General features: G+C 53.6%; 1 protein-coding gene across 5 annotated transcripts in view; it reads right to left on the bottom strand.

The window, feature by feature from the left end:
* Positions 1 to 12588, bottom strand: part of DOT1L (DOT1 like histone lysine methyltransferase) — a 59400-nt gene that overhangs the window by 31792 nt on the left and 15020 nt on the right. For 4 of the 5 annotated variants that reach the window (XM_039247981.1, XM_039247983.1, XM_039247980.1 and 1 more), the window contains exons 2-4: positions 12270 to 12313; positions 3368 to 3442; positions 250 to 313 (exon numbers count right to left, since the gene is read on the bottom strand). In XM_039247981.1, coding sequence (XP_039103912.1) covers positions 250 to 313; positions 3368 to 3442; positions 12270 to 12313 — 183 coding nt within the window. Of the gene's footprint in view, positions 1 to 249; positions 314 to 3367; positions 3443 to 9833; positions 9916 to 12269; positions 12314 to 12588 lie in introns of those variants that run through there. The other variant, XM_039247982.1, reaches the window with a different exon arrangement.

Genomic DNA, 12588 nt, shown 5'->3' with positions numbered 1-12588 from the left:
ACGGCCGCATGGCACGCAGGGCATGAGGACCTGAGGATGCACCCCACTCCCAACGGCAGCTCCCCAGCCCCACACCACACACTTGAGCCCCTGCGGGGGTCCCTCAAGGAACCCCACGCTCCAGGAGGCCTGCAGGGGTCTAGGCTGCCCATTGTTAACACCCCCAGGATGTGTGAAAGGCGGCGGGCTTGTGCACCCCGCACGGGCCCAGGCACGGATCGGGCTAAGTGGAGGGCAGGGGCCGCCTACCAGCTGGTGGATGCTGTCGATGGCGCGGTTGTACTTGTCACAGAGCCTCTGCATGCTTTCGAAGCTGAAAGGCAAGGGAAAGGCGCCAGTCACCGCAGAGCTCAGAACGAGCCAGGGGGGCCTGGCCAGCCTCTCGGGGGGGACGGCCCACAGACAGGCAGAGCCAGCTCTCCCCTGGTGAAAAAGTAGAGGTCATGGGACACCCAGAACCACACATGGGGAATAAGGCCGAGCCAAGACTCTGGGGCCAAGGCAGTCTTTGGCTATGTGTCATGTGCTCAGGGCGGCCTGCAGAGGCCATGGCTCACAGGTCAAATCCAAGGTCAACGGCATACCCAGCAGGTGTTAGGAGAGAAGAGGAGTGGAGTGGGCAGGACCTAGGCTGGCCCTCCTTCCCCAGGGGCGGGCTGGACGGAAATCCCATCTGCTCCCACAGCGTGTACACGGGCCTCACAGGGTCTTCCTTCCCTGGCTGGAGACAGCCTCCATCTCAGCCCTAATCTGATGGGTCTGGGAACCACCTAGTGGCAGCAAGGGCCCCCCAGCTCTCCTGGGCACCGCCCCACACCTGCCTCTGCAGAAAGTTTCCACACTTTCTGGGGCGCCTGGGTGGCTCAGTTGGTTAAGTGTCCAACTTCGGCTCAGGTCATGCTCTCACGGTTTGTGGGTTTGAGGCCCATGTCGGGCTCTGTGCTGACAGCTCAGAGCCTGGAGCCTGTTTCGGATTCTGTGTCTCCCTCTCTTTCTGACCCTCCCCTGCTCACGCTGTCTCTGTCTCTGTCTCTCTCTCTCAGAAATAAATAAAACATTAAAAAAAAAAAAGTTTCCACACTTCCAAAGATGTAGGTAGCACGTGTTAGATGCCTAAGGACAGCCTGGCTGGGAGTTTTTCAGTGAGACTAGATTCTCCTAAACCTCACAATTTTTATTTCAAGTATGACATTCAATGAAATCCTGTAACCCAGGAGCCTCCCCCACCCCCCACCCAAGGCTGACTCTGCCTCCAGGGGACACTGCCTGACTTCTGCGGACACTCTGGGGCACTTCTGGCATCGATAAGGTAGGGCCAGGGACACCGCTCAGCCTGTGACAGGGCCCAGTAGGCCCCACAGAGAATGAGACCCGCCTGGTGTCAACAGCGCAGAGGGGATGTGCTCCAAGGGTCTGCGCGAACTCGAGGGGAGTCAGCAGGGCGGGGGAGGGGGCAGGCTCTTCCTACAACACCCACAAATTCACACAGCAGCAAGGAGGCTTCCCCTGGAGCGGGACACCAGGAGCCCGGGAGAGGCCCTTCCACACCTGGGCCACGGGAAGCAATGACCGTGCCGTGTGCGCCCCAAGCCGCCTGCCCAACAGCCCCCTGCATCCTCACCGCCAGCCCGCCCCTCACCCACAGCCCTAGATTTACCCCAAGAGCTCCTGCACCTTCCCTTTACAACAGAAGTAAAGGGATTCAACTCAGGGGCTCCCCCAGGGCAAGTTCAAGGTCACCAGCAGGGCAGACCCCTGGAAAAGAGAGGGATGCTCAGAGCAAGAGAGAACAGGAGACGCTACCAAGGCTCGAAAGACCCTCACAAAGGACAGTGACAACTGCAGGGCCACTGCCACGCGGTCGGGAACCCAACAGGAGAAGTGGGCTCTGCCACACTTCCCGGGCACGAGCCACCGGCACAGGACAGACACAGGCGGTGCAGGGGGGTCAGCCATCTCCCCGGCTAAGCGCCAGGCAGCCAGGGTCACAAGGAACCGGGGCCTGGCAAGCCAGGGCCACAGCAGGGCAGCGCCCTCAGCGCCCAGCATGAGTGACCTCCTTCACCCCAATCTGCAAACTGAAAGATCCAAGACCTCTAGCCCCCGCTTCCTCACGCAGCCCTCGGAAAAGCACAACTGCACCACTTTGTAGTTTTATTCCCGTGTATTTCCCTCACACTCGCAGCTGTAATCCGCGCAAGCCTCCAACTACCCTGGAGGAGGCCTGTCCCGGGGTTTTGGGGGGGGGGGGGGGAACGAGCAAACGGTGGCCCTGCCGTCACCGTGCTTGACGGGACAACGAGGGCCTCCCACCAAGCCCCTGACCCCGCAGTCCCGTGGGTCCCTCGGCCGGATTCCCCAGACTGGCCCCCTAGCATCCACTCCTAGTCTTTCCTCAGCCCCCTGAACACGGAAGGGAAAACATCTTGTAGGAAAACCACCCTTCAAAACTCAGGCCGGGCACAGAGCAATCGGCTCGTTTTTAACGGCGTGCTTCACTGGCCAAATGACTTCTGTGCAAGGGTCAGCGCCCACCCGCACCCCCGCCCTGGGCTCAGAAGGGGCGTGTGCCAGGCCTTGGCTGGGCCCCTGCTGCCAGAGGCACACAGCTCCAGAGCCCAGGGCCTGTGCGCTCGGGACCAGGGCAGGGGCAGCACGGCCCCCTTCCTTCCTTCTCAAATGCGTGCAGACCAGGGAACGGGGTATGGGGTCAGGGCTGGCTCAGGCTGGAAGCCCCTCAAACGCAAGAGTGAGGCCAGGTCAAGGACAGCTGGGTGCCAGGCCCCGTGAGGGGCTTCGGGGCTCCTCCAGGTGGAGCGATGGTCCCCATGATGACACAGTCCTCTGGGCTGACTGCGGGCCGGTTTCAGGCCTGCCCAGAGCTAAAATAGCAGGAGGGCGGAAGAAGAGGAGGCAGGCATTCCAGAGCCAGCCTCGCCCTTCCCCACCCACAGGACTCTCCTGTCCAGATGTGCCTCCGGAAGTGCCTGCGGGGAGCTGCTAGAAGCTGCTAGAATCTGCCAGTGGGCAAACCCTAGAGGCCCTGCCTGGAGCCGGCCGGCGCCCAAGGCCGGGGAGGCCAGTGCGCGGCTCCCAGGCAGGTGCGGTGGTGGGCACGGTGGCGGGCACAGAAAGCAGCACCTGCCAATTGGGGCCACTCCGCTCCTTCCCAACCACGTCCACGTCCACGTCCTCGTCCTCATCCTCACGTGGACGGCCCTGACGACGACACCTGATCAACGTTTCCTACCAACATAACCGCACGGCAGTGCCAGGCAGCCCTCACGGGAAGTCTGATGGAAAAAGAGCGGGTCGCAGGCTGTGAGCTGAGCCGGCGGGGGGCGGGGAGCGGGCAGGGGGGGCTCACCTTTTGGTATCGTAGTCGATTAAAACGTAGTTCTCCATAGCAAGCTTGAGGTCTGGGATCTCTTCACAGACCCACCTGAAACAAGTGCAGAAACAGTGGAGGAAACGGTCACTGATGCTCTATTTCTACTCTCAACAGTCTTAACCGCGGTTTACTCCCCAATACTTAACGTGAAAACAAAAACAAATCCTCATTACCCAACTCAAAATGCACAAGGGAGGCAATACTTCAACACATCGTGTAACGTTTAGTACGAACTTGTGGCCTACATGGCATACATGGGTTCAGTCAATGTCGCCTACCGGGGCCTAAATGGGCCTGCACATGACAGAGCCTGGAAGTCTACCTGCTCAAGTCAGAGAGCTTGAAAAGCAGCCAGTGGACTGGGGATTAAAGGCAACTATTTTTTTAAGTTTATTTATTTTGAGAGAGAATGAGCGGGGTAGGGGTGGGGACAGAGAGAGAGGGGGAGAGAGAGAATCCCAAGCAGGCTCTGCGCTGTTAGTGCAGAGCCAGAGGCAGGGCTTGAACTCGTGAACCGTGAGATCATGACCTGAGCAGAAATCAAGGGTCAGACTAAGCCACCCAGAGGCCCCTAAAGGCAACTACTATTTCACAAATTAACTGATCCCAAGACAAGGGGGCTTCTCCAGCAAACAGGGTGCAGGAAACAAAGAGACAGAGGGGAGCCTCCGGATTAAACACCAACGAATCCTAAGGTATGTCCGTTGTCAAATCCTGATGCAATCTTGACAAAAGTCACGGGAGGAGTCCCTGCTGTCGATCTTAGAAAATACGGGACATTGTGATTTCACAATTTAGATGAAATGAGCAAATTCCTTGAAACACAAAACTAGCCAAGACCTGACATGTTTAAGAACAAGTAACACTAACGAGGCTGGCATCACCCCGGTACCAAAAGCAGAGGGAGACAAAGTCTCATAAAGCAAACTCCGTGTAAAAAGGAAACCTACAGGCCCACTTCCCTCATGAACACAGATGCAAAACTCCACTACAAGTATCGGCCAACAAGTCAGCAAGTCAGCTCAGTCAGGGGCTTCACCGCAGGAATCGTTAACAGGATAGGGCGCCTGGGGGGCTGTCAGCTGAGCACCCGACTCCTGATTTCAGCTCAGGTCATGATCTCAGGGTCGTGGGCTCCAGCCCCGAATCAGGCTCCACGGTAAGCATGGAGCCTGCTTGGGATATTCTCTCTCCCTATCTCTCCCCCACCCTCCCTTCCTCCATCCCACCCCACCCCCAAAAAAGAATATTACGATCATCTCAACAGATGTGGAAAACACTCGAGACAAAACTCAATCCTCACGCACATAAAACCCTGGGGAAGCAAAAGGAGAGACGAGGTGTGCGGTGAGGGCTGCCGGCAAGCTGGGGGCTCCTTGCCAGCTCTGCTCCGCAAGGACAGGGGTCTCCTGGAGGAGGGAGGGCCACTCTGTCCTGTCCACTGTGTCCCTGTGTCATCGAGCCAGACTCCCTCACCTGAACAAGCAGCAGCCACTGAGTCCGATCAGCAGTTTCCTTCATGGTGCTGCCCCCCGGACCCCAACACACACACACACACACACACACACACACACACACACAGCGGCACTCCCACCCCAGACCTCCGGGGCCCCTCCCCACAAGACCCCTTCAAGCTCAGAGTCCCACCGCCGAGCATCAGCTTACCCGTGCTCTCTCAGACCCAAGGAGCACCTCTTTACGTGAAGTCTGTTCGGCAGCACACGTGGTTTATGTCAGGAGACCCGAGGGCACGGGAAGGTGTGCACCCTGCAGTGGCCGCCAGACCCGTGATGCGAGACAGAGAACGGCGGCAGGGCAGGCACAGGCGAAGGGCACTTCCCTTCAATACCCCACACACAGACCCTGGCCGGCACCGCAGCAGGAGAGGTAAATGAACAGTACAAAAACTAGAAAAGCAACAACAAAGTGTCTCTATTCACAGGCACACAATTTAAGACAGGCTAGCCTAAGGAATTTACACAGGAGCTTCTAGAACTCAGGTGGACTGACCAAGGTCACAAGAAATGGAAGACAAAAATGAACTATATTTGCGTATATACCAGCAACAAAGGATTTTGAAACCAATTTTTAAATGCCATTTAAAATCACGGTGAAACTTAAATAAATACCTGGGAATAATTGTTTCCTAACTTTTACTTATTCATTTTGAGAGAAAGAAGGTGAACTCATGAGCAGGGGAGGGGCAGAGAGAGAGCGAGCACGGGTCAGGAGGGGTAGAGAGACAGCGGGAGGGAAAATCTCAAGCAGGCTCCAAGCTGCCAGCACAGACCCTGACGTGGGGCTGGAACTCACAACCATGACCTGAGCTGAAATCAAGAGTCGGCCACTCACCTGACTGAGCCGCCCAGGCGCTGACCTAGGAATAATTCTAACAAAAGATCTGTGAGACCTCTACACTGAAAACTATAAAACACTGCTGAGCAAAAAGTAAAGACAAAAAAAAGGGAAACTCTGCTCATAGAAAACTCAACGTTGTTAAAATGGCCCTTCCCCCAGAACTGAACTGCCGACTCAAAGTCGTTCCTAGCGCAAGCCCAGCAGGCTCTCGGAGAAGCAGACAACCTGACTGTAAAACTGACATACGGGGCACCTGGGCGGCTCGGTCAGTGAAGCGTGCAACCCTGGACTTTGGCTCAGGTCACGACCTCCCGATTAGTGGGTTCGAGCCCCATGTCAAGCTCTGTGCTGACAGCCTGGAGCCTGCCTCGGATCCTCTCTCCCTCCCTTTCTCTCTCTGCCCCGACCTTGCTTGCATGTTCTCTCTCTCTCTCTCTCAAAATAAATAAACGTAAAAAAATATTGACACACTAAAGACTTCCTCTAGTCAAGATGCCATTAAAACCACAAGCAGCTGCACTATGTGTAACAAAGTATCTCATGAGGCACTCACAGCCAGAGTATGTCAAGAATTCTCACAACTCAGCAAGGATAAGACAACTCAATCTCAAGAAACAGCACTGCGGCGCCTGGGGGCTCCGTCCAGTCCGTTAGGCATCCGACTCCGGCTCAGGTCATGATCTCACAGTTCGGGGGCTTAAGCCCCTCGTCGGGCTCCGTGCTGACACCTCAGAGCCAGGAACCCGCTTTGGATTCTGTGTCTCCCTGTCTCTGTCTCTCCAATGAAAGAAACCAGAGCTCCTCAGAGATGCTGCTGACTCGAAGGTTTGGAACATGGGAGATTCAAGGCGACCCTGGAGCACCTGTGGTCCCAGGGGGCAAGGACGTGCTCAGGAAGGCAGGAGGCGCCAAAGGGACACGGAACAAGCGGAGAGAGTCCGCGACGGCCAGCACGGGAACAGTCTGAAAAACAAGACTAGGAACAGCCTTGGTGCATCGTAGCTCATGGGATGAAACACGAAAACAGAGGCGTTCCAATTAATAGCTGTGGAGAGAAGGAGGAACTGTCACCATCGGACCTCACCGCTAAGCAGTGGGGGCAGCTGAGAGCCACCTGTAAGCACTAAAATCAGCGGGCAAAAGTCACGGAGAACCAGGGTCTCTGCATAGTTTCCAAGGCCCTCCCCCAAGGTACTTATTAATTAAAAAGCGGGAACTACACATCAGAAGACTGGTGCACACCACCTCAACCAGGTCGTCAAGCTTAATGTCACACCACAGGAAGTCAAAATTAGAGGCCATGTGCCTGTGGCACTGAGAGCTCTTACCAAGAATGAACCCTTGTCAAAACCATTTTCCACACCTGTTCCACAATATTCACTAGCAGGCCACCAACGTTCCAATGTTTCATTCCTAAGTACATCAGCATTCCTCGTAAAAGTGACAGACTGTTTCCTTTAACACAACTACAATGCTGTGGGCACACCTAGTAAAAACAACATCAGGAATAGTAGGGAATTTCCTCAAATTCATACATGGCATCTATGAAAAATCTACAGCTTAGGTCATCTCCATGAAGAAAGGGTGAAGGACCTAGTCACCTCAGTAAGACCAAGGAAAAGAAATTAAATCATGAAGACTGAAAGAAAAAAATAAAACTGCCCCTACTCACAGATGATACAGCAAATCCTAATATATCTACAAATCAAATACCAGAATCAATAAATTTAGCAAAAGATCATGGTTAATGTATGAAAATCAATTGTGTTCTTTCTTATGAACAGCAGGTAACTGAAAAATAAAATTTAACACAGAATCCCATGTACAGTGGTGCCCAAAGCTTAACTGCCTGGAAACAAATCTAACAAAAAGTATCCTGGACCCCACACTAAAATAACAGAGCAGTGCTGAGAGAAACAGAGAAAGACCTAAGTAAGTAGAAAGATATACCATGTTCATGGACTGAAATACCCAATACTGGAAGACACAATGGCAAATCTTTTTCAAATGACCTATCAATTCAATGCTATTCCTAACAAAATTATGCAAAAACCAACAAGCTGATTCTAACATTTATATGGAAATGTGGGGCACCTGGGTGGCTCAGTTGGTTAAGCGTCCAACTCTTGACTTTGGCGCAGGTCCCGATCTCACGGTTTGTGGGTTCAAGCCTCCAGTCGGGCTCTGTGCTGACAGCTCAGAGACTGGAGCCTGCTTCCAATTCTGTGTCTCCCTCTCTCTCTGCCCCTCCCCTACTTGCATTCTCTCTCTCAAAAATAAACATTAAAAAAAATACAAAGGAAGTTGAATAACCAAATAAATATTTTAAAAGACAAAGAGATTACTCTACCCACTTCCAACACTTACTATACAGCTAAAGTAACCAAGGTTTTCTTTCACCAAAGGATACAGCTGTGGGTCAGTGAAACAGAACCAAGTCTAGAAATAAACCAACTCCTACACTGTCAACTGACTTTTGCAAAGGAGACATGGATATTCCACTGAGAAAGGACAGTGTCATTAACAAATGGTGCTGGAACCAGTGGACACCCACATGCAAAATAATACACTTTCAACTCATCATACCCTGTACCATATGTAAAAACGAATGAAAAATTTTCAAAAGAAAACTTAAACCATAAAACTTCTAGAAACCATACGAGAAAGCCCTTGTGAGCTCAAGGGCAAATATTTAGGCAATATTTAGGCAAATATTTCTTTTAATTTTTAAATGTTTTTTATTTCTGAGAGAGAGACAGTGTGAACAGGGAGAGAGGGAGACTGACTGAGCCACCCAGGTGCCCTGGCAAATATTTCTAAAGAGCCAAAAAACACAAATTATAAAAGAAAAATGTGAACAAGTTGAACTTCTATTAAAAATTAAGCTATAAGCTACCTGTTCTTCAAAAGACACTGTGAGGAACATGAAGAGATAAGCCACAGGCAGGAAGAAAACATTTGCAAAATACAAACCTGACACTAGACTGGTAACAAGAATACATGAGGAATGCTCAAAATTTGGGGAGCCTGGGTGGCTCAGTCAGTTAAGTGTCTGACTTCGGCTCAGGTCATGATCTCATGGCTTATGAGTTCGAGCCCAGCATCAGGCTCTGTGCTGACAGCACAGAGGATTCTGTGTCTCCCTCTCTCTCTGACCCTCCCCCCTCACACTCTGTCTCTGTCTCATAAATAAATAAATGTTAAAAATTAAAAAAAAAAAGAATACTCAAAATTCAATAGCGAGGGGTACCTGGGTGGCTCAGTCAGTTAAGCCTCTGACTTCGGCTCAGGTCATGATCTCACAGCTTGTGGGTTCGAGCCTCGTATCGGGCTCTGTGCTGACAGCTCAGAGCCTGGAGCCTGCCTTGGATTCTGTGTCTCCCTCTCTCCCTCTGCCCCTCCCCCACTCGCACTCCATCTCTGTCTCTCGAAAATAAACATTAAAAAAATTTTTTTTTTAATTCAATAGTGAGAAAAAAATCAGTTGTTTTTTTTTTAAACATTTTTTTTTTTTTTTAACATTTTTTATTTATTTCTAGGAGAGAGAGACAGCGTGAGCAGGGGAGGGTCAGAGAGAGAGGGAGTCACAGACTGAAACAGGCTCCAGGCTCTGAGCTGGCAGTCAGCACAGAGCCCGACGCGGGGCTTGAACCCACGAACCGTGAGATCATGACCCAAGCGAAAGTCGGACGCTTAACCGACTAAGCCACCCAGGCGCCCCAAAAATCAGTTCTTAAAAACAGGCAAAAGATGATGAACGTCACCAGTTATTAGGAAAATACAAATTAAAACCACAAAGGGAACCTGAGGGCTCAGTCGGTTAAGCCTCCAACTCTTGGTTTCAGCTCAGGTCATGATCTCACAGTTAATGGGTTCAAGCCCCAAGTCAGGCTCTGTGCTGACAGTGTGGAGCCTGCTTGGGATTCTTTCTTCCTCTCTCTCTCTGCCCCTTCCCTGCCTGAGCTCACTCTTTCTAAATAAATAAACATTAAAATACACACACACACACACACACACACACACACACACACACACACACTGAGATACCACCACACAGCTCAAATCAAAAGCAGCAAAACCAAACCGTATCACCACCACGCGCTGGTGCCCGGAGGGCCACACGGAGGTCCCCTAGCTGGCAGCATGGTGCAAAGCAGGCCAGCCCCTTTTGGAAGGCACCTCGGTAGTTCCTCTTCAAGTAAGTTGTCATAAAACCCAGTAACCCCGCTCCTGGGTATTTACCCAAAAGAAACAAAGACATGTCCACACAAAATCCCCACGTGGATGCTCACAATAGCTTTCTTATAATCACCAGAGTGGAACATGACCCAAACGTGACCATCACGTGGGGAATGGATGAACAAACTAGAGCCTATCCAACGATGGAACACTCCTCGGTAACAAAGAAAAACGACTGACACACACACAATCTCAAAATCATGTGCTGAAAGGAGTCAGGAAAAAACAGCACTACGGAACGAGTCCACATATGTCAAATCCTACAACACGCAAAGTAACCTACAGAGGCAGAACGCAGCTCAGGGGCTGCCTGGGGACAGCGGTGGGGAGGGGAGCACAGGTCAGAGGACACAAGGGGCCCTGGTCCTGAGGCTGCCCTGCGCATGCACACGCATGCCCACGCCCGTCAGAATGTGCACCTTAACCTCTGTGGGTTCTCATACGGCCACTGTGTCTCATTTTTTTTAAATTCTCCTAATCTTTTTTTAAACGCTTATTTATTTTTGAGAGAATACGAGTGGAGGAGGGGTGGGGGGGGTGGGGACAGAGGATCAGAAGTGGGCTGTGCTGACAACAGCAAGCCCGACACTGGGCTTGAACTCACGAACTGCAAGATCATGACTGGAACCGAAGTCGATGCTCAACCGACTGAGCCCCCCAGGTGTCCCTACAACTATGGGAAAGACTGAAGTGGGTGGAGGTACAGATGACACTGAAGCGGCGATGAGCTGGTCACTGTCGGGCTGGGTGATGGGTACCTGGGTTCAGTATACCCTCTGTTTACCTCCGCACCTGCCGGAAATTGGCCACTGCACAAAGTAAAATGAGAGAAAGGACGACGTGAGGTAACGACCGTCTTGCCAGTGGGCAGAACGAGTCCGCGGGGACAGGAAGGAAGAAGGTGAAGCTGTTCTGAGACCAGGAACGCGAGGCTCAGGCCTGCAGGGCGGCCCTGGGAGAGGGCGAGGCGGCTGGGGCTGCAGACAGAGGGCCGGTGCCCTGCTCTACAGACGAGAAACACCTTCCAGGGGCGCCTGGGTGGCCCAGTCGGTTAAGCTTCCGACTTGGGCTCAGGTCATGATCTCACAGTTCGTGGGTTCCAGCCCCGCGTCGGGCTCTGTGCTGACAGCTCAGAGCCTGGAGCCTGTTTCAGATTCTGTATCTCCCTCTCTCTCTGACCCTCCCCTGCTCACGCGCTCTCTCTCTCTCTCTGAGAAATAAATAAAACATTTCTTAAAAAATTAAAAAAAAAAAAGAAAGAAACACCTTCCAGGCGTCCTGACTCGGAGCCGGGCTGTTAACCACGACGCTCCCGCTTCCTAACCAGCAGCCGTCTTTAAAAATAACGCAAATCAAACTAAGCCAACCAGTTAACCACTACTGATTGGTTCCAGGCCCGCCCTGCAAGATTTATACAGATAATTTCACCTAAAATTGCAAACACTCTTGCAAGGAGGCATGGCCTGGCCTCAGGAGCAAACCAGACGGGCCTGGGCAGCTAGGACCACGCCAGACCCCCGTCCTGGCTTTCTCCCCAGCCCAGCACGGCCAGCGGCCGCGCCAGGTGCACGTGAACTTCACGGCTGCGGCCCGGGCAGGGGCTACCTGCCTCAGGACTCTGAGGAACAACACGGCGAGAGAGGCGGCCGCCGCGCACAGACACCAACGGCCGTGCCGCAGGAGCTCAGAGAAGAGCGGGGTTTCTGACCGTGGAACGCGTAGAACAAGAGGCGGTTCAGCCACGACGGCACTCAGCACACCGCTCGGGACCCCAGGCCAGCGCGGGGGGAAAGCCGGCCAGACACAGATGGGTTCTGTCAAGGCCGCCAGCCACTGGCCCAGGCGGGCCCGGGCCCCGGGGGGCTTCTCTCTGCTCACTCGCGGGACAGGCCAGCAAAAGGCCGTGCAGGGCACTGAGGGGAAGACCAGCCTTGGAGAAGCAGAGTCAGCACCAAATCCACGAGGGAGAGGAGAGGGAAGTGAGGGGTGTGGGGAGGAGGGGAGAGCCCCCGAGAGCCCTGCCGGCTCAGCGTTTCCCTCCCCTTCCCCAGTAAGGCGCCAAGTGTCAGAGGAGCACCGAGGCCTGCTGGGGGCCACACGCGGACGACCAAGTGGTCACCCGCCTCTCAAGGCTTCTGGAGGTGCTCCCAGGAGTAGCCACCCAGGGCAAAGCGGGGTCAGCCTGCAGACCAGATGATAGCCCAGAGAGCACAGGTGGGGTGGCCTGAATGGGGGGCCCACCCCACAAGGCCCCGCCCACCTCGGAAAGTGGGGCACTCACCGGATGGTCTCGATGATTTCGTGAGCAGCATCGTGGTGTTTGTCCTGAAAGACAAAGGGACAGGTTTTACACCCTCTGGTGGCGCAGGGTACGGGACCAGGCAGGGCCTGCCAGCCGGTCCTGGCTCATGGCCCGAGCTGGACCTGCAGCTCTCCCTCCCTGGCGGGCAGTTGGGGAGGGACCTTGGGACCCTTCCCTCCCCATCCTGCATCCCCGCCTCTGCTGACTCCTCACCCACACCCCCATGTGCCTCTGCAGCCTGGAAGCTGCAGGCCTGGCTGTGAATTACTGAACCTCTCCAGGACTCTGTTTCCCCATC

This window comes from Hyaena hyaena, unplaced genomic scaffold (assembly GCF_003009895.1).
Source record: "Hyaena hyaena isolate Hyena2069 unplaced genomic scaffold, ASM300989v1 scaffold_302, whole genome shotgun sequence".
NCBI classification, from domain to species: Eukaryota; Metazoa; Chordata; class Mammalia; order Carnivora; family Hyaenidae; genus Hyaena; species Hyaena hyaena.
Note: the sequence above shows the minus strand (reverse complement) of the source record. Positions and strands in the feature narration are given on the sequence as shown.